Consider the following 21,402-nt stretch of genomic DNA (forward strand, 5'->3'; position numbering starts at 1 on the left):
ACATAACATGGGGACCTCCCACTCCATCCTGTGCGCACACAGGTTGGGAAAGCCATTTTCAACTAAATTCCAAAAAAAGAGAAAAAAAAAAGTCTAAATTAATGTATTTTTATCAAAACAAAATCGACATTAAAGTGTCTAAATGTTTCGTATGCCCCGAAGCTTATACGTTAGAGACATCGACATCAATTTTATTATTAAGCTCGTATGCGTATTCAAAACAGGCGAGCGTTAGCAGAGTTTAAAAACAAGTGGAAAAACATTAAAACGAAGTGTTGGTTCGTGAGTTTTAATCCAGTCTTCCATTGAATTCTTGAAGTTAAGTTTGAATTTAACGATTTTCAATCGACAAATTTCATAATAGAAAATGAACCTAAACCACATTAGAGACCATCGGTTCATTTCGGTTTTTGCCCAGCAACACCAAACCAGTAACTTTGGTTTATAGATGAAGACCGACCAGTGTTGAGCAAACGAAAAATCGGTTTTAATCCGAACCAATCGGTTACTTTTCAGCCTCTCTTGGGTTTTGGAATTTTGAGGCACAAAGTTATGATAAAAACAGAGATCGATTTTGAAATCGGAAACGGGGAGAGCTAGAGATGGAGAAACTAAACCTCAGGCCACGCCGAGGATGGAGAGATCTAGCCGATATGTGAGAGGCATGATTTATCTGTTGCTACCGATCGCTCGACAGCGGAGTCACGGCTGCAAGTGAATAGGCATTGTTCTATGATTCTTTCTACTGATCTTCTTCAAATCTAAAATCTACATAGCACAATGTAGTTGCATAACCTCGCTCTCAAAATCAAAATCCAACGTCAGTAAACTAAACTATGCATTATGTGCCAATTACAATATTAACTATGCATTACATGATATGAGCCATGAACTTCAAACTCTAGCTACTGAAATTCCTAGTGTATACTCAAGAAACCAAGAAATAATATCAAATAAAAGCATAGGTTTTATAAGAAACAATGACAGAAATTTTTGAAGCATAAACTGATATAGGTATAAACTACAGAACTGAAGATTTGGGATTGGAATGCATTGATGAATCAAACACCAACATCAGTTAAAATTCACACTTTTGACAGTTGAAAACAATTCAGAAACCAACCCAGCGGCCAACCCTCTTTACTCACCACTTTGTAAAATATAACGAAGATAATGAAGATTGTACCAAATCGGACCTTTAAGAACAGGAGCAATTTACTGTCCCAATACATCTGCTACTGATTTGTTGATTATCTGCAAAAGCTCTTCCCTGCAGTGAAAGATAAAGAAGCTAGTTCATGGTTGTTTGCTACAATGAAATGTCATATTCACAAGCTGGTTGCATAAATTTTGCGGCAAAGTGCTAAAGATGATAAAAATGTCGAAAATACAGGATTGAGAAGACTTCACACGTGAACGAAAAGAAAAATTGAATGAATTTTGCCTTACCGGTTTGGTTTGAACAAGAGGTAGCGATACACGAACCACTGGAAAAGGGGAAACATTGGTGAGTAATGGAATTTGCTATAGGAGAAAACCATGGCTTCAGAGTTCAAATTTGGGAAAGACAGTAGAGAAATTCTTCATGCTTCTTGTTACTTACCCAAGAAACCAGTATTCCTATGAATTCTAATACACCAGGAAGCAGTGGTAGCTTGTCAACAGCCTAAAAGCGAGAACGAAACAGTTATGTGTTGAAGATGAAAGTAATAAAGCACGAGGAACCACTAAAACCGTCGAAAACTCCATGAGGAATCATCTCGTGTAACGGCTCAAGCCTACAGCTAAAAGATATTGTCCTCTTTGGGCTTTTCCTTTCGGGCTTCCCCTCAAGGCTTTAAAACGCATCTGCTAGATAAAGGTTTCCACGCCCTTATAAAGGGTGTTTCGTTCTCCTCCCCAACCGATGTGGGATATCACAATCCACCCCCTTCGGGGCCCAGCATCCTTACTGGCACACCGCCTCGTGTCTACCCCCCTTTGGGGGACAACCTCCTCGTTGGCACATCGCCCGGAGGTCTGGCTCTGATACCATTTGTGACGGCTCAGGCCTACCGCTAGCAGATATTGTCCTCTTTGGGCTTTCCCTTTCGGGCTTCTTCTCAAGGCTTTAAAACACGTCTGCTAAGGAAAGGTTTTTACACCCTTATAAAGGGTGTTTCGTTCTCCTCCCATTGATGTGGGATATCACATTTCGTCACTCATTTATCAAAAGGGGTGATTGTTTTTTAATTACCGTAACAAGATTTGTTGCTGTCCATGCACCTACTACAGCTGCAAATCCCAGGCCAAAAAGTCCCAATCGATCTTCAGGTTGATCCCACTGTCCCAAGTTAACCAGAAACATACAAATACTTTAAAGATTAAGGTAAAACTTGCCATCCATAGGATGAAAAATTTGCTAATAGTAACAGAAAAGAACAACCAATAAATGTGGAGAATTGAAAACTGTAAATTGCAAACAAAAGAAACTTTTTATCACCCACTTGCAAGGAAAATTGAAAACTGTAGACGCAAAGAAGTCTTCATCAATTTTTCCTCCCAATCAAGATGTTCCAATGTATAAAAAAGGCTTACATAAAGTACAAAGAAATAAAGAGCTTACAACATTTCGAACAGACTTAATAATATCAATGGAAGTAGAAGATTCAGAGCTGTCTCCAATAGCCTTTACAATACCATTGGCAGAACGTCCCTCTGCAATTTTGAGAAATTATTTACCAACAAGAAGTATGCTAAGCGAGATATGGTGAACTTCAATTAGTTGTCACAATAAACAGAGAATGTTATCTACGGTAGATGGCTAGGAAACAGGGAATGTTATTTTGTAGTTTTTATCCATAACCTTGAAATTTTCATCCAAAGAAAATGTAACATTTAAGATGCAAATTTCCAACCACAGTTTGTCAGAACTAACTTGCACAAACCTTAACTATTATTACTGTTAGGAATCGCGACTCTCCACAAAGATATGATATTGTCCACTTTGAGCATAAGCTCTCATGGCTTTATTTTGGGCTTTCCCACAAGGCCTCATCCCAATGGAGATGTATTCCTTACATAGGATCATTTCCTAAATTAGCCAATGTGAGACTCCCTCCCAACAATCCTCAACAATCCTCCTCTCGAACAAAGTACAATATAGAGCCTCTCCCAAGGCCCATGGAGCCCTCGAACAACCTCCTCTTAAAGGCTCAACTCCTTCTCTGGAGTCCTCGAACAAAGTACACCATTTGTTCGACACTTGAGTCACTTTTAACTACACTTTCGAGGCTCGCAACTTCTTTATTCGACATTTGAAAATTTTATTGACATGGCTAAGTTAAGAGCATGGCTTTGATACCATGTTAGGAATCATGAACCTCCACAATGGTATGATATTGTCCACTTTGAGCATAAGCTCTCATGGCTTTGCTTTGGGCTTCCCCAAAAGGCCTCATTCCAATGGAGATGTATTCCTTACTTATAAACCCATAATTATTCCCTAAATTGGCCAATGTGGGACTCTCTCCCAACCATCCTCAGCACTTACAGGACATATTGTTGCCAAGAAAACAAGTAGAATATTAAATTCTCCTAGATGGGTAGTCACCATAGCATGAACTCTTTCCATCCAACCCCTATATTATTTACATTAGTTTATATTGACCACTAGGCCGATCCATAGTAGTCTATACGATCGACAGAGATACAGCTACCTAAGGGGTGCCAACCACTTGAGGCAACGAGAAGAAACTCCTACTCCTATTGATATACAACAGTCTGTTCTAAATAGACCTTCAAAAATTACGAAAAACACAACCCATGAAAGTGAATTGTGACAGTAACATTGTGAATGTTATGGAAAGAAGCTTGAGGCATTCTCAATTTGTCTAGACTACTTTACATGATATGCATTGGCTATCCCCTTTAGTTTAATGAATAATACCCATGCCGATTCCTATCATCCTGAAAATCAAATTCAAGTCTAGAAGGCAGTTCAACCCCTACTACATCTGCCTTTACGAGATTTACTATATTTCGTACGTTTCGGATATAACACGTTCCTTTTTTTGTTTTTTATATGAAATCCACACTTTGACACCTAAGATTCCATAACGAGTAGATACTTCTGCGGGAGCATAATCGATTTTCTGGTTAAATACATTACGAGATGTTTTTCCATACTTTCCGCATTCAGTTCTAGCTATTTCCGCGCCTTCTGATCGACCTGAACAACATATACGGATCCCCTCAACCCCTTTTTTCATTCCAAATGAAGGCTTGCTTCTATGAAGAAACTACGCAGGGAATGTGAAGCTTCTGGAGGTTGAAGAGAATTGTCTCCATTATAGACATTCATACTGATGTTCAAAGCTTCAATATCAACAACCAGTTATGCAGCCTCTCAAAATTTGAAGATTCTAAAGTTTCAAACCTATAATGTGATACTTTCTCCATCTTCCATAATCTCAAGGCCATGTCTAAGAATTGTGCTACCAGATATGAAAATGTAAAGACTGAAAGAGTAACAAGCGCCATTTTCTAGCCCTAATTCAAACTACATTATACCTTAAGACCGAAACTCCTACTGAAAATTGCTTTCAGCATCGCATCGAAATAACCACTTCCATCCACCCACCAATTATGCCCCATGAATGCACAATAAACACGATCGAACAGACATCAATTTCAACGCAGGAATTTCACACGGACGACAAATTAAAGTAATTCGGATTTCTATGCAATGGATAAACTTACTTGCAATGGGAAAAACAGTGAGCTTCTTCTGATAAGTAAACAGAGGAGTGAAGCTTTTGCCAGGGGCCAACAATGGCGGAGGTAGAGTAGCAAAAATGGAAGCCATGATTAGTGAGTAGTAAGGGAAATCAATGAAGTTTGAGTGAAATTTACACTCCCAAATCAAAAATTAAGTAGAAAATTTGGTATTATCGGGAACTCGTGGCCTTGGATTGACGAACCTACGCTTGTAGCTATAGAAGATAAGATTTCGGACCTTGGGTGCTTCGCTGCTTCAACCTGCACCACAAAGATTTTGATTTCCAGATTTTTTCTATATATAATATATATATTAGAGAACAAAATCCATTTATTATAAATTTGATCAGATAAAATCTTTATAAATAATCTATTTTTATAAACTACTTATAAAGTTTTATAAAATCAATGATGAATTTAAAAATTCTATATTTCTATAAATAGTAAATACCAAATTTACCATTTTACTTTCCTTTGATTTTAAAAAAATTAATAAAATTTAGTATTTTCATGTTATAAACTCAAGTTAACAGCTAGTTTTATATGAATATATATAAAACACATTTTAAATAGTTTTAATTGAAATTAAATTTATAAATATACTAACATGTCAAAATATAAAATGCCATTTAACTATATATATGCCTATTTTAGTTTTTTTTTTTTAATACTCGGAAACAATTATAAGTTGTGTTGGATGATGAAAGTCCCACGTTTAGGGAATGATCATGAGTTTATAAATACTGCTATGATGCCTTTTGTGAAGCGCAAGACAAAGTCATGAGAGCTTATACTCAGAGGGACAATATCATACCATTATAGAGAGTCGTGTTCGTCTAACCTAATGAACCAAATTCAAACTTAATTAATCTATTAATTTAAAAATCTATAAAAACTTAATTGTATTTAAAAATTACTTAGTATTAAGAACAAAATACTCTTAATTTTTTAAAATTTTCAATAAAAATATTTTTTTATGTTATTTTTAATACAAACGGTTTAAAAATATACTTTTAACGTCTTAGAATTTTCATTAATATTCTTTAAAAAAAACACTTCAAAAATACATTTAGATTTAAAAAAAAAAATATTAAAACACTTTTATTTTAAAGAATTCAAAAATACCTTACCGTTAGTACCACGTTTCAAAAATATTCACGAACTTTCATGAATAAAGTTAAAAAATTTAGAGATAATTTATGAGATACTAATAAACAGTTTTCGTCTGTCCATATATTGACAGTAGAGATGTCAATAGATATATTAACTATAAATTTGTTTTTAAAGTCTAAATGTTAATACTATTTTTAAAATTTTATGAACATTTTTTAAGTATATAACTAATATAAATAATATTTTTAATGTAACATTTTAAAGTTTAATTGTATTTTTAAAATAAAATATTAATACGACTAACTAAAGTTTAAGAATATTTTTATTAATTTTAAATTAAATACGAATTATCATTTTAAAAAGTTAAGATAAATTTGATTTAATTTGAATCGCAAATTATTATCGAACATAGGTGTTAAAAGATTTGAATGAGTATGTTCCATGTCCAAACAATATCTTAGGACCAATTTAGGATATTCACATAATTTAACGTGGTACGATGAGGGTGACGCAAAACAAACAAAATATTAAATTAATTTTTGTCTACCACTAAAGAAAAAGAAGCTCCCAGACAACACGTTTTTCTTACCTTCTTTTATCCAATTAACTTCTGCCACGTGTCAATCCGCTGTCCTGACAAAGGACCCAGTGGGCTTGGCTGGTTATTATCCACTGCGTCTCGGTCCCATGGTTTGGCCCACGCTCCTCACAAGCCTCACACCCCGACTTTTGTAATTTATTTTAAATCATCTTTAAAATATAATTTTTTTTTATTAAACTATTAGATTAAAATAAAATTAATGTCTCTTAATATTATTTTTTTCCCAAATTTAATATTAAAAAATTTAATAATTATTGTCACGTTATTAGATTTTATGTAAAATATGTTAATGAATTTATATTTCAAATGATAATTTTAATACACATTGTATTATTATAATTATTGGAATAAATTTAAAATTATTTATAATTTAATCTCTCTTTTTTTTCGTCCATAGCATATTAATAAGTGGGGTCAACTATCAACTTTTTCTAATTTTCCTCTCCTCTTAATATATTTATTTGATAATTTTGAAAAAAAAAAATTAAAATTATAACATTTTTTTTTATAATTCAAATTTATTAAAATAATATACAACGTGAAAATGCCACAAATTATTAACGCTAATAAAGAAAAAAATATTAAAAAATCAATAAATAATGAAAGTCTCACGTCCGCTAATATAGAGAATGATCATGATTTATAATAAAAAAAACAAAGTCAGGAGAACTTATTCTCAAAGTGGACAATATCATATCTATTTATAAATGTTTTTTGAAAAACAAAAATTATTCATAAATATTTTTTAATTTAAATTACAAATTCAATAATCGAATGTTTTTTTTTTATATAATATTTTGATAAATAGTTATAAATAATCATAAAATAATGGTAAATAAGACACGTAAATATATTATTTATTATTATTATTATTTTGCATGTGCTGTTCAAGTGTGAACCATTATAGCCCACATAAATTATGATATTTATCATTATCTTTCTTTTTTTCTTTTTAAATAAGGAGATATTTATTTTCACTCACTTTCCATTTATACCCTTTCCCCACGTTTCTTCAATGCACTAAATCACTCACCTGTCAATTATTCAACCCACTGTCTATTTAATCTCGTATTTAATAAATTTGATTTATACAATATTGAAAATGACAATTATTTTAGTACAACCATTTAAAAAAAATAAAATAAATAAATAATTATTATTCACGCTCACACAAAAAAGTTATAAATTCCAATGACTTATTTTCCTCGTGTTAAATATATTATTTAGCAGTAAGACAAAATTATTTAGAATTTAATAAATCAATTGAAATTTATTTACAATTATACCCTTGTACTTCTTCTTTTCTTATCTCTTTCAACGAGAGCCATACGATATGTAACGTTTGATCTTATCACGAGATCAAATGATTTTTTGTTTGTAAAGTATATTTCTCCGTTCTCATTTAATCGAAACTAATAATTTAGTCTTTAATCTTTAAAAATAGTCGTAAAAAATATAATTGAGTGAAAAATATTAATTTTTGTTTGACGTTTAAATTGAAAAAATGATAAACGTATATATTTTTAAAAGTTAGTGAAGAAGAATAAAAGTTAAAATTAATGGAAAAATTGGCTAAATTATTTTTGTCCATTCAAAATTGAATAACAAATTTAGCATAGGGCGCATATTCCACCTTTTACTTTTTTTTTTCTCTCTTTTTTATATAATTAATTTTTTTAAACGTGAAACTTCAATAANTGAAGGAAAAAAGAAAAAAGGAAAATGAAAAATCCACCTCTTGTGTAACGTGAATTTGATGGATCATCGGTATTTCTTTCTATCTTTTTTTTTTTTTTTGTTTTTTTTCTCTGGAATGCTAAAATTCCTTTTTCTATTTGCAGAAATTAAATTTCAATTTTCAAAGCCCTCATAGCCCTTTTAATCGCACAGCTATTAATGGCCGTTGTCATGTCCGACAACCGCCCATCTCGCCGTGTTATGAATGTTCCTTCTTCTCCGGCTCTTTCTCTCACCCTTGTACTCATCTTCTTCACACACTTCCTCTAAATCTTTCTGCAAAAATGCACCTCTAATGGGGTTTTTTCTTTTTCTTAGGCTGGGGTTTTCCAGAATGCGGTGGATATGGGCGCCGACGCGCCGGTGAGGAGAGAGGACAGCTGCAGTGACAACTCTGAGCCGGCGGGGTCGAGGTCGGCGGAGGATTTGGGCGTCGAGCCTGATGATGAAGATGAAGATGAAGATAAGGGACTGGGGAATAGAAAAAAGAGGAAGAATCGTCATACTTCAGAGCAAATCAGAGAAATGGAGAAGTATGAAACTCGAATTTCTACACTGTTCATCGTTTATATATGGAAGAAATAGGAAGATTAAACAAAGTTAACGAACGAACTCCATTTCTTGTACTGATTTATGGAAGAAATATAAAGAAAATGGGAATGGATTTAGAAGATTGAAGCAAATTTAGAGGACTATTTGCAGGGTGTTTAAAGAGTCTCCTCATCCAGATGAGAAACAGAGGCAGAAACTCAGTGAGAATCTTGGTCTTCATTCTAAGCAAATCAAGTTCTGGTTTCAGAATCGAAGAACACAAATCAAGGTTTTCAGTTCTGCACATTTTTTCAACAGTTTTTTCTCCTCTGTTTCTTCTTGTTCTTGTTCTCGTTCTTGTTTTTGCTACCTTTATCTGTTTCGCTTTTCTAGGTCAGTCTCGAGCGTCAGGAAATGGAGAAATTGCGAGAAGAAAACCAAGCACTGAAGGAAATGATCAACAAATCTTCTTGCCTTAAATGTTGTTCTTCAGCAAACTCCATCGCCATTTCCATGGATTCCATGTTCACAAGTTCTGACCAAAAGCAACAACAATTAGTAACTGAAATAGTTCGACTCAAAGCCGAGGTTTATAATACATCTCTTGTTTTCCTTTCCAATTTCTTCAAATTTATGGAACTAACCTTCGATTTACAGGTCGAGGGATTGAAAACGGCTCTGGAACAATACGCTCCTGCTGGAACATCGAGGTCAAGATTGGGGGAGAGCGAGGATGCGATTGAAGGTAGAAGAAATTTGGAGAAATCGAAGAGGATTTTCGGTCTGGAGAAAGCTAGGGTTATGGAGATAGCGAAGAAAGCGATTGAGGAGGTCGTGAAAATGGCGGATTCCGGGGAGCCGCTTTGGATTCGAAGCTTTGAAACAGGACGAGAACTGCTGAATTACGACGAGTACATGAAGCAATTCGCCGGCGAATACGAGCAGCAGCCGAAGGGAGAAATCGAAGCGTCGAGAGAATCCGGCGTGGTGTTCGTAGATCTTCATCGATTGGTTCAGAGCTTCATGGATGTGGTGAATATTTAAATTAAACCCTAACTCGACTGAAAGTTCCCGGAATATTGTTGCCTGATCGGATTCATGTATTTCTCTGTTGTTGTTTGCCGGTGAAGGTTCAATGGAAGGAAATGTTTCCCTCCATAATCTCGAAGGCGTCGACCATCGAGGTCGTCTGCAATGGCGACGGGTCCACCCGGAATGGCGCAGTTCAACTCGTAAGTCTCTCTCTCTCTCTCTCTCTCTCTCTCTCTCTCTCTCTCTCTCTCTCTCTCTGGGATTTTCTTTTTAAAAATAATAAATTTAGGTAATTACTTAAATAATAATTTTTTTTAGTGATTTTCTTTCCAAAATAAGCATAGTTTAAACTTAAATAATTACAAATATTTTCCCCTCAAATTTTGGGTTAACGCTTTAAAATTCTTATTTTATTCTTGAAAACGGAAGATTCAAACGAACGGAGTCAGAGGCCCAATTTATAGAGAATGTTTGCCCCCAGGTTCTCAGCTTTACCGATGTGGGACAAGGACAACCACAAACAGTTTTTCCTTTTCTTTTTCTTATTTTATTTTTCCGTCTTTTTTATTAATACATTTATTAAAATGATATAGTTTTATTATTCTCTCTTTTCCTATACTTTTATGTCTTGTAGCTTGATATGTATTTATGACATCAGCAATAAATAATGAATAATTGAAATATATTAAGTGTAATAAGATGTGGATTGGAAAAGTGTTTATCCTAGAAGCTCATTTTTTCTGCCAGGTTTGCAGATGTTTGCGGAGCTCCAAATGCTCACTCCCGTCTTCCCCCCAAGAGAAGTCTATTTCATTCGAACTTGCAAACGACTAAGTCCCGAAAAGTGGGTCGTCGCTGATGTTTCGATCAACAACGTTGGTGATAGTATAGACTCATCCCCCTCCTTTTGTAGGAAACGACCCTCAGGTTGCATCATTGAGGATACATCTAACGGTCATTGTAAGGTATGAACCTCATAATATGAATTAAAGATGTACTTTAATTAATCTATCGACCTAAACATGTTGTGTGTGAGGAATCACAACTCTCAACAATGGTATGATATTGTCCACTTTGAGCATAACCTCTCATCAAGTGGACAATATCATACCATTATGGAGAGTCGTGATTCCTAACATGGTATCAGAGTCGTGCCTTAACTTAGCCATGTCATTAGAATTCTCAAATATTGAACAAAGAAATTGTGAGCCTCGAAGGTGTAGTCAAAAGTGGCTTAAGTGTCGAACAAAGGGTGTACTTTGTTCGAGGACTCCAGAGAAGGAGTTGAGCCTCGATTAAGGGGAGGCTGTTCGAGGGCTCTATATAGTGTACTTTGTTCGAGAGGAGGATTGTTGAGAATGGTTGGGAGAGAGTCCCACGTTGGCTAATTTAAAGCTTATGCTCAAAGTGGACAATATCATACCATTGGGGAGAGTCGTGATTCCTAACATTGTGTCATATTAGGTCATAGTCTTAGAGCACTGGGAATGCCAGAAGACCAAACTTCGAACGATGTATCGAACCATTGTGAATAGCGGTTTGATATTCGGGGCAAGGCATTGGATGGCCACAATGCAAACCCATTGTGAATGGCAGGTTTTCTACATGGCCACCAACGTTCCCATGAAGGATTCCACTGGTAAAACTCCTCAGTCATTACTAATCATTCAATCCTTCAAAGTTTTATGAGATCTCAGTTTCTAAAAACTCTTAGGAATCACCACTCTTGGTGGGAGAAAAAGTGTTCTTCGATTGGCACAGAGAATGACATCTAGTGTTTATCAAGCCATGGGTGCTTCCAGCAGCCATACATGGACCAAGGTCCAGAGCAAAATAGGTGAAAACATAAGAGTTGCTTCAAGAAAGAACTTAAATGATCCACGAGAACCTCTTGGTTTAATCTTGTGTGCAGTTGCTTCAGTGTGGCTACCTATTTCTCCTAAACTCTTGTTCGAATTCTTGATCAATGGATCCCGACGAATCGAGGTATGCCTCGCTTTTGGCGACACGATTTTCCCTCTGTGTATGCATATATACGTCTGTGTGTATCGTTCTAGACATTGCTATTAAAATGTTGAATCAATGACTTTCAGTGGGATGTGATGTTGAGTGGTCCAGTTGAAACGCTAGCAGTGTTTGCCAAAGGACAGAATCGAGGCAATGCTGTTACTATCCAAGTGAGCTTCGGAATGAGTACATATCAATTATCGAATTAATACTCTCGTTAATATTCATTTTGACAATGCAAACGATTGTTGCAGGCAATAAAATCAGATGAATCCAACAAGTGGATTATACAAGATACTCTAACAAACGATTACGAATCAACAGTGATCTATGCTCAAATTGACATTACAAGCATGCAGTCTGTGATGGTTGGATGTGACCCGAGCACCATCACGACGTTACCTATGGGCTTCTCGATCCTCCCAGACGGGCACCCACCGAGGGCATCGGTTATCAGTAAAAGCAAAGAAGAGAGGGTCACAGAAGGAGGTTCGTTGCTAACAATAGCTACTCAAACGTCGCAGTCTGCCGAGTATGTTAACGATTTCGTATCACATATGTTAGAGAATATTAAAGCAAGCCTTCAAGTAGAGGATGATTAGGTATTAATATTTCTTATTGAAATTTATTCAAATCAACATATTTTTTACCCTAACCCTGTAGTGATTTATAGACTGTTAGCTGTTCAAGTACACATTATTTAACTTTCTTTCCTTCCTTTTGTTCTTCCGGAGAAAACGGTAAAAAGTTTTAAAGGTAATTCAGATAGAGTTAATTGTACATAAGCCATTAATTATCAACATTTTTGTGTGATTCAAATTTGTGCATCAATAATTTTTAAAAGAAAAACACAATCATTAAGTGTTTGTTTGGATTACCCGTAAAAAGATATTTAAATGAACTATGGCGAGGTAACGTGGTGATTATCGACAATGTAGTGGCAATAGATGACAATGAAATTAAGAAGTTGTAGTTGTTAGATGATTACTCATGGCCCCAAAAGAGTCTTAGTCATTTTTTAATTGGCACGACTAAGTTATGATTACTCATGGCCCCAAAAGGAGTCTTAGTCATTTTTTAATTAGCACGACTAAGTTTAGGGCATGACTCTGATACCAACCAATCTATTGGCACGACTAATTAGGGTATGACTCTGTTACCATGTTAGACGAACACGACTCTCTACAATGGTATGATATTGTCCACTTTAAGCCTAAGCTCTCGTGACTTTGATTTGGTATGATATTGTCCATTTTGAGCCTAAGCTCTCGTGGGATTGAAGGCCTCATATTGTCCATTTTGAGCCTAAGCTCTCATGGGATTGAAGGCCTCATATCAATGTAGAGAGTATTCTTTGTTTATAAAGACCATTCCCTAAATTAGGGACTTTCATCATCCAATAGTAGTTACTAACAGAAATCTACAGCAGATAATAGTTATCATGGTAGGTGACGACAACTATGAAAATACTTAATTAACCCGTTTAAATTATGAATTATGCATTTTAGTCTTACAAACTAAAAAAAAGTAATAATAATTATGCTAAATATACTTATATTTATCCTTTGAAAGATTCATTAATCAAATTATAATAGAGTTAATGGGATATATCAAATAGTAAGACATATGTAACCTAGTAGTATTATCCAATTACGTATAATCTTTAGTTTAACGATGAAATAATCATAATAATTAATTAACATTATAATGCAAATCTCACTGTTTTTCTAAACCAAACGCAAGAATAAAGAGAATTTGGAGGGGAACAATACCACACCATAATCATCAGCAGTTAATCTCACTGTTCAGACGCATCAATTGCAGAGACGAATAGAGATTCTAAGAATTTGGAAAACAACATCCATCAAACAATCTTCAATCATTCATCAACCAGAAACAAGAATAGATCTACAAAACGCAACCGATTATGATTATGATTACGATTACGATTAAACCTGTTGCTGAGACTCCAATGGAATCCCAAGGTCCCCAGCCGCAGCTTCCGCCACCTTCTTCTTCGAATTCCTTGCCGGAACCGGAATGGCGAGGAACGTCTTCATCTTGCTAATCGGCCGGCATTTCTCAAGCTCCACAAAGTCTCCGACCTTGAACTGGTTATCCGGATCGTGTGCCTGGTACTTCTTCTTGATTCTGATGCGCCGTTTGTACTTCGGATGAGGCGCCAAGCGCACGACTTCGACGGCAACGGTCTTGTCGTTGGTGGCGCAGACCACGCGGCCTTGCAGGGACTTCATGGCCCTAATGGAGGGGAGGAAATTGAGAGTTTGGGGAGGCGAGGGTGCAGGCTTAGAGAGGAATGAGAGAGGAGTTGAGCCATGGAGGAAAGAGGTGGAAAGTGAGAGCTTCTTGAATCTCTGTAATGGAGGAATTTGCAGGACGGACGAGGGATTTAGAGTTGCAAACATTTTTTAGGGCTTTTTGGGATTATCCGAATTGGAGACGAAGATAAGAAGGGTTTTGTTATCTGTGGATTGGGGAGCGACAAAGATGACTGGGAGAAGGGGGCAATCGTGTGTGGGAGAGCTCATCGTAACCAATATTGGATCCTTTAAGGATGATCACCACAATCATGTGACTAAAATGTCTCAAAATGTACCATGTGACTAGTTGTCAACTCTTCTTACTTGGGTTAGTTGAAACCCCAGTTCATCTTTGAGGTGTCGATAGACAGTCGTAGTTGTTGCTTGTTCGCTTCGTTCTTGCATAATCCTTTTAACTTGTTCACCAAATTAGAACAAGTGCCGCACAATTATTGTCATGTTGTCACAAGAATATGATGACGAAAAATATATGATATTTATGATGGCTAAGAACACTACAATGATACAAATTATACAAAAGCCATTTTTGGTTTTACACAAATCAAAATCCAAATTAAAGTGTGTTCTTTGTTCTTCTCATTCTTCCTCCTATTTACACAAGGAATGAGATAGAAAATTGTCAAATCCCCAAATGTGGGAAGAAAAAAAAAAAAAAGGAACCCCAAATTCATTGATAATTCATTCTCTTTTGCAATTCTCCCTATCCCTCTATCTAATTGTCATCTTCCTGCACTTTTTTTGTTCTTCAATCCCTCTTCAATGGCGGGCCGTTGGACTTTTCACAGCGCTCAAATTTTCCACGTACGAAACCTTCTTGTTCGTCACTATATTCCCAGGCGTATTTCCGTTTTTCGCATCTGAATCGGCGTTTAATTCATCCGACTGCCCCAATGAACTCTTCTTCGGCTCGTTCTCGCTTTGTTCCTGACCCCAACCCATGAAATCCAACAGTGTCATTGAAACCGGCGTTTCTGTGCCGTTGTCTTCTCTTTTGCGTGGCGTTTTTTCCGGTGGAGTTTCGCTCGCTGGTTTCCTCTTCGGTGCTGTCTGTGATGGATTTTGAGTTAAGGCATCAGCGTGGAGTACGTCTTCGATTCGAGACATCACTGTGAAGGCTAAGCTTTCCAGTATTCTGGAGTAGCTCTCTAAAATGGCGTGCCCTACGTCCTGCAATGGAGGAAAAAGTAAGTTCTGATTGATCTTGAAAGATTTCAAACAAGTTTGGTTTATGTTTCTTTTCTGTTCTTTGTGATGCTTCTCCTACTTTTCTTGTTAAACTTGAATTGAAAAGATAATTATCGAGAGTATAGACAAGGAAGTAGCATTGTTTATACCCGATTGAATTGAATTTTGCTGATATCTAGTGAAGATTGTGGGATTCCGGGAAATCGGTGCTTAAGTATTAGCAAGATGGTCTCTGCTCTCTCTTCGAATAGTTCTCTCTTTTCCAAGCTCACTGCTGAAGCCCAAGCAGATTTAACATCTTTCATCTTCCTCCTCCAAATCACTATGGAAGCTTCAATTCTGTCTTTCAGATCTAGGATTTTATGATCTGATGTTAAGTCCATGCTGGAAAGAAACTGATCAGGATCAAAGAACTCAACTGTTATACTTCTGTAGATGGAATCCCCTAGGCTTGCCCTTCCATTCTGTAAATCCATGAAAACAAAACTTAGTTTCAGGTGAAGATTCATTTCGAAATCATTACTAAAACATATTCAATTTCGCTTACTTTAGGGAGAGATTCAATGTAATCTTCAGGGATCTCCATTTCTGATATGATTTGAGCATTTATAGCCATGGCTGCCTTCAGGACCTGGTTCACACAATCCTTCTGGTACTGCAGAAACTTTCTTGTCATCTCTGATAAACCATTTGGTGGAACTCTTGCTGTAGGTAGCCACCACTTATCATCTTTTCTCTTGTTATTTCCTTTCTCCGAGTCATCAGCATCTCTCGATACATAATAGAACTCGTTCTGTTCTTTAAAATTATCCAGACAACCCTGTGTTTTGTCGTGGCAAATCCAATGTCACATAGGATTCATTCTGACTGAAGCAGAGAAAACAATGAACAATAGAGTAAATTGTAGGCATAGTTCTTACAATTAACATGGCATCAAGCTTCCTCAAAGCTGGGATATTCAAGTGCAAGTCGTTTCGTTGCCGGGTCACCATTATCTAAGACAGCCATAAACTTCATTTGTAAGATTGAATGAGAAAGGAAGGAACATTTGAGTCAAGCTCCAGGTATTCATGAATTCCCTTACCTAAGGTTGTGAGAATCATACAAGTCGATTCTAACTACAGATTCGAAATCAAAGGTTTACCTCCATATTCGTTCCATCCTTGGATTTCTGTTGTGAAGGAACAAACTCAACAATGTAGTCTGTGACGGATAAGAGCAAATCGATTTCTTTTCTCCATCTTGTTTTTCTTTCTAATGACATTGGCTCTAGACGCCATTGTTCTCCGAACACAGAAGCTGCAACATCGACAGAATTTTAGATCCCAACAGAGATTTCTCAGTTACCATGTTAGAAAATTCTAAGTACATACCAGCAAGGTTTGTGATTGCATTAGACAATGCCAAGGCTGAGGAAACACCCTTTCCTCCCCCAGACATGTCTTCTCCCAAGAGTAACTTTGCAAACCTCTCTTTCATTTGTTCCATTTCTGAATTATAACCCGAGATTGGAGGAGAATGTTAATTGCAGAATCAAACAAAAAGCATTCCTCCTAGAATGAACAACACCCCATTTTGATACCTTAACTTCACATGGCCCGTTTCGGTCCTCGAACTTTATGTTTGTTCTATCTTAGCCCCCTTAACCCTCAATATGCCTATTTTGAATCCAAAATTTCTAAAAAAACTAACCATTGTTATCTCTTAATTTTAATAAATCTTTAGTTATTAACTTTAACAAATGAATAATGTGGCTTGAATATGTGCCTTAGCTTTGATTGACATGTACCTTGGAGCAAGAGGTCAAAGATTCAAATCCCTCCAAGTTATGTATAGGTTGATTAAGGTGAGTAGTGATTAAATGAATATTAGATCTTAAAAGAATGGCTAGGAATAGAACCTAAGGCCTTCTTGTCTCTGGGTTCCTTCTCAGTGACAGCATCTTCATCCTTGGTCAACTTCAGCTTCAGAGACTTTTCAGGTCGATTGGTTGGTGTCAGCGGCTTCTCTGCAGAGTTGTTGTGAACCGGCGTCGATCCTTGGCTTCTTGATGTATCCTCATCGACAAGAGAGTCCAACATGCTGGCACTCTCGATGCTCAAGCTCTTGGCATGTCTGCCAGAATTCTCGTGCGTTCCTTTGAAATGACATAATTTGGATTTGAAACCTTCGTGCTCCTGCTCCATAGCATGAATCATCTTCAGTTTCTTGATGAAACTTTTGACTGAAACCGCAAGGGACAACAAACCGGCAACTGGGTGATCAATTGCTTCTGGGTTTCAGACAGCATAGAGAGAAAAAGAAGGGAATTGAGAGATAAAGGAGGAAGAGAAGCAGGATTTTTAGACAAAAAAACAAGAAAAATGGTGGTGGGATGGTTTTGTTTTGCTTCTCTTTACCTCCTTTGAACTTAGGAATAAGGAAAAGTTCTTGGTTTTGCTCTCTCTCTCCCTCCCTCCCTTCCCCTTTATTTGGATTTCTTCTTCTCTCTCTATTTCTGAGAAGCAGATCGATGCAACGTGAGGTGCATCTTAAGAGAAGGGTGGTTACAGAAAGAATGAATGAAATATTTTCAACTTGTTTTCCTTTTTTTTTTTTTCTTCTGAAGGCTTCAATTGGATGGTTCTGCTGAAAATCTTGAGGTCAAACTTTGCCAAAAAGAAAAATGGACACACACCCATCCTTCATTCTTAACCATCATCTCTCCCTATAATTGATACCCATTTTAAGTGCAGGAAGAAGACCACTGATTATTCTTTTATTTTCTTTTTCAATTTTTAGTCTCAAAATAGTTCAATGCTATTTTCTTGCCTTTTCTTAGTATGTATTCATGGATGGATATATGATTAAGTAACAAGTATTTCATTAAGTTTTAATAATATATGTATTGTTTATAAAAATTGAGAATATAGTGATTAAATGGTTACTAAATTAAAGTTTATATGGATGAAATTGCTAGAGAATTAAAGTTTTGAAGTAGATCTGTCATTTGTTTTTAAAATTCCTTTCATATAAATGTAAGTGGGAAGGGGGTCATGGAGTTGTTTTCAGAATCAGAGCCTACTTTCATTATTGTTTCATTTCCCTTATTTATTTGTTTATTATTGTTCTTGGTGGTTGATTTTGGCAGCTATCTACTTTCTAGGCTTTTTCTATGTCTCTGTCGGTTGATGTCTTTTAATCTAAATGTGTAATAGCCCAACAGTCAGTTAGTCGATATTGTTTTTTAGACTCTCTCAAGGATTTGCGTCTGGTAAGTAAAGGTTTCCACACCCTTATATGCAATGGTTCGTTCTCATCTCTAACCGACATGTGGGATCTCACAATCCACCCCCTTAGAGGTCCAACGTCCTCGCTAGCACACCTCTCGATATTTGACTTTGATACCATTTGTAACAGCATAAGCCCACCATTAGTAGATATTGTCCACTTCGAACCATTTTAAAAATCGCGAGACTGACAGCAATTCATAAGGAATCAAAGCGGACAATATTTANTTTTTTTTTTTTTTTTTTTTTTTTTTTTTTTTTTTAATGATTAAATTAGATTGGTGTTTTAAATTATGTTAAATTATATAAAATAAGTGAAAATAAGAAAAATTAAATCATTCACATTTATGAGGTTAAATAAATGAAATGAATTTAATAGTGTTGACTGAAAGTATACGTTGGAATACAAGGGGTTAGGCCTTAGCTATAGCTCTCAGCTAACAAAGCCAATCTTAGTGGGTAAGTGTAGGTTGTGCTACATTTATAATTAAATTATTTATTTCTACCTTAATTCACTTATATTTAAATGGTACAAATCGAATTAGAGACAGGTTATTGGGTGTGCTAGCGAGGACATTGGGCCCTCCCGTACAAATCATATCAGAGCTAGGTTATTGGGTGTGCTGACGAGGATGATGTCCCCCAAGGGGTAGATTATGAAATCTCACATTAGTTAGAGAGAGAAACAAAACATTATTTATAAAGGTGTGAAAACCATATTCCCGTGAAATGTATTGAAACTCGAAGGTAAATATAAAGACCAAATTAATTTTTTATTATTATTTAAGAAAAAGTTAGGAATTTAATTCTTTAAATACGAATAAGTAGGGGATATATTCTATATTTTGATATCAATTAAGTTCTTATTATTATTATTTTAAAAAGTTAGGAATTTAATTCTTTAAATGGATATATTCTATATTTTGACATCAATTAAATTATTATCATTATTATTATTTTAAAAAGTTAGGAATTTAATTCTTTAAATGGATATATTCTCTATTTTGACATCAATTAAATTATTATTATTATTATTATTATTATTATTTTTTAAAAAAGTTAGGAATTTAATTCTTTAAATACGGATAAGTAGCGGATATATTCTATATTTTGACATCAATTAAATTATTATTATTATTATTTTAAAAAGTTAGGAATTTAATTCTTAAAGTACATAAATTATAATGTGGCGTATGTCTATACTTTGACATTTTGTTTCTTCCTCTTTGTCCAAAGGAATAAACGATATTTGGATTTAAATTGAAATGATAGAAAGCTTCAGCAAACGTCATCGTTTCATATTTATCGAATAATTACCTTGATTAAGTATATGTAATTTTCATGAATAAAAGAGTAAATGTCTTACAAGGGTAAATTGGAAATTTAATCTACACGAAGTCCAATTTACAAAGAATACCTTCATAATAAACTAAATTTATAAAGATAACTCTAAAAAGTGACAAATTGCAGAAATAACCCTAAAGTCGCAAATTTGGGAAAATTGCCCCATAATCAAATTGGAAATTAAGTCCACACAAGCCTTACTAATTTAAAAGCTAGCTCTAAGATGACAAATTGATATTTTGGGGCATAAATAATATATATTTTTTTTGGGAGACAATTACCAAGTTATTAAGTAATAATTAAAAGAAGATTTTGCAATAATTACAAAAATCATCAACCATTGGATGTTTGACAAGTGGAAGACTCTCATTGGTAATTCAAATTAAAAAAAAGTGCCACGTTCATCTTCTAATCCAATTTATAAATACCCGTCTATATTTGGAATTAACCGCTCAAAATAGTCTTTCTTAAAAGAGTAGGATATCAGCTGCATCACTAATTTGGCCGATCTTGACAACAAACAAACGAGGTTCATCGAAGGTTAGATTATGAGTATTATTATGCTTTTTTTTTTTCAATATTCTTCGTCTATAGACCATTTCTAAACTCAATTTTGGTCTCGTAGATTCAGAAGAAGAAATTGGGAAGGAGAGCACGTAAAACCCAAGTTACCGTTTGAGCTCGAAGTTGGTAAGGAAGTTAAATTTGGGCTATTTTTATGATTTAACAAAGATTAGGACTTCTAATTTATTCTAAAATAATTTAGGGATAAAATAGAAGGAAATAATGAAATCTGGAAAATTGGAGGAAAAATTAGGAAAAAATCTGGGAAAGATACGTTTTTCAGGTTTGAACGCGCGCACTCTTCACGGAAAATAAATAAATAAATAAACGCTTGTCCATCTTCTGGGGTTTGAACTGCCGCGCGCTGAAGGAAAATCCAAAGAAATTAACGCGAAAATCACGTCGTCTGGGATTCGAAGCTCCGCTCGTGGGCGACTGGAAAAGTTGGCGCGCGCGTTGGTAGCCACGAGTACGAGCGCGCGTATACGCCTCATCTAGCTGCGTGTCTATAATACATGAGCGCGTGGGTGAGCCATTTTTCTTCCCAATTTGACACTCGCTCGTTAATTTGATCGGTTCACTTAGTTTTAGCCCGGTTTCTCGGGTGCAATCCCTATTTGTGAACTAATAAAGAGGGGTTAGTGTCTACTTGATACACAGAATGCTGTTGTCATCCACACGGGCTCCAAGAGTCGTAGAGGGTATACTATTGAGGTACTTCCATTTGTGCTTGTTTCCGTCTGAAAAAGGCAATGCGACAAGTAGTTTACTGTTCTAACCCGAATAGGGTGTATGGACAGATAGTTTATTATTTTTCGCATTAAAAAATCAATGTGATAGGTAGTTTACTGATCTTAGAAGCAAGCACTTGTTGCCCTGCACCACTAAGGAGGATCTTTCAATTAGAATGTATTAGGCA

The 21,402-nt window shown here is 35.5% G+C and overlaps 4 protein-coding genes across 5 annotated transcripts; 1 reads left to right on the top strand and 3 right to left on the bottom strand.

Annotated features, from left to right (window-relative positions):
- Positions 1 to 426: 426 nt before the first annotated feature.
- Positions 427 to 5,047, bottom strand: LOC111779372 (protein CURVATURE THYLAKOID 1C, chloroplastic). Of its 2 annotated transcripts, XM_023659528.1 has the most exons (7): positions 4,741 to 5,047; positions 2,606 to 2,697; positions 2,237 to 2,323; positions 1,604 to 1,666; positions 1,450 to 1,487; positions 1,197 to 1,270; positions 427 to 708 (listed from the first exon to the last, which is right to left on the bottom strand). In XM_023659528.1, exons 1-6 carry the CDS (start codon positions 4,844 to 4,846, stop codon positions 1,216 to 1,218), a joined length of 441 nt encoding a protein of 146 aa, XP_023515296.1. In that variant the 5' UTR covers positions 4,847 to 5,047; the 3' UTR covers positions 427 to 708; positions 1,197 to 1,215. The 2 variants fall into 2 exon arrangements, with proteins under 2 accessions (XP_023515296.1, XP_023515295.1); XM_023659527.1 differs by lacking the exon at positions 427 to 708 and having other exon boundaries at positions 945 to 1,270.
- A 3,199-nt stretch (positions 5,048 to 8,246) lies between these two features.
- On the top strand, positions 8,247 to 12,471 carry LOC111778167 (homeobox-leucine zipper protein GLABRA 2-like). The gene is made up of 11 exons (XM_023657849.1): positions 8,247 to 8,449; positions 8,528 to 8,742; positions 8,912 to 9,029; positions 9,134 to 9,328; positions 9,398 to 9,772; positions 9,871 to 9,972; positions 10,528 to 10,737; positions 11,237 to 11,411; positions 11,487 to 11,758; positions 11,866 to 11,949; positions 12,034 to 12,471. The coding sequence occupies exons 1-11, from the start codon at positions 8,369 to 8,371 to the stop codon at positions 12,379 to 12,381; spliced, it is 2,175 nt and encodes a 724-aa protein (XP_023513617.1). The 5' UTR covers positions 8,247 to 8,368; the 3' UTR covers positions 12,382 to 12,471.
- A 1,053-nt stretch (positions 12,472 to 13,524) lies between these two features.
- On the bottom strand, positions 13,525 to 14,292 carry LOC111778183 (30S ribosomal protein S17, chloroplastic-like). The gene has a single exon (XM_023657868.1). It carries the CDS (start codon positions 14,203 to 14,205, stop codon positions 13,729 to 13,731), a length of 477 nt encoding a protein of 158 aa, XP_023513636.1. The 5' UTR covers positions 14,206 to 14,292; the 3' UTR covers positions 13,525 to 13,728.
- Positions 14,293 to 14,630: 338 nt separating this feature from the next.
- Positions 14,631 to 18,616, bottom strand: LOC111778894 (rop guanine nucleotide exchange factor 12-like). Its single transcript, XM_023658894.1, has 7 exons — positions 17,207 to 18,616; positions 16,680 to 16,796; positions 16,451 to 16,605; positions 16,227 to 16,301; positions 15,854 to 16,126; positions 15,456 to 15,770; positions 14,631 to 15,288 (listed from the first exon to the last, which is right to left on the bottom strand). Exons 1-7 carry the CDS (start codon positions 17,502 to 17,504, stop codon positions 14,878 to 14,880), a joined length of 1,644 nt encoding a protein of 547 aa, XP_023514662.1. The 5' UTR covers positions 17,505 to 18,616; the 3' UTR covers positions 14,631 to 14,877.
- Positions 18,617 to 21,402: the final 2,786 nt, after the last annotated feature.

This window comes from Cucurbita pepo, chromosome LG17 (genome assembly GCF_002806865.2).
Source record: "Cucurbita pepo subsp. pepo cultivar mu-cu-16 chromosome LG17, ASM280686v2, whole genome shotgun sequence".
Lineage (NCBI taxonomy): Eukaryota > Viridiplantae > Streptophyta > Magnoliopsida > Cucurbitales > Cucurbitaceae > Cucurbita > Cucurbita pepo.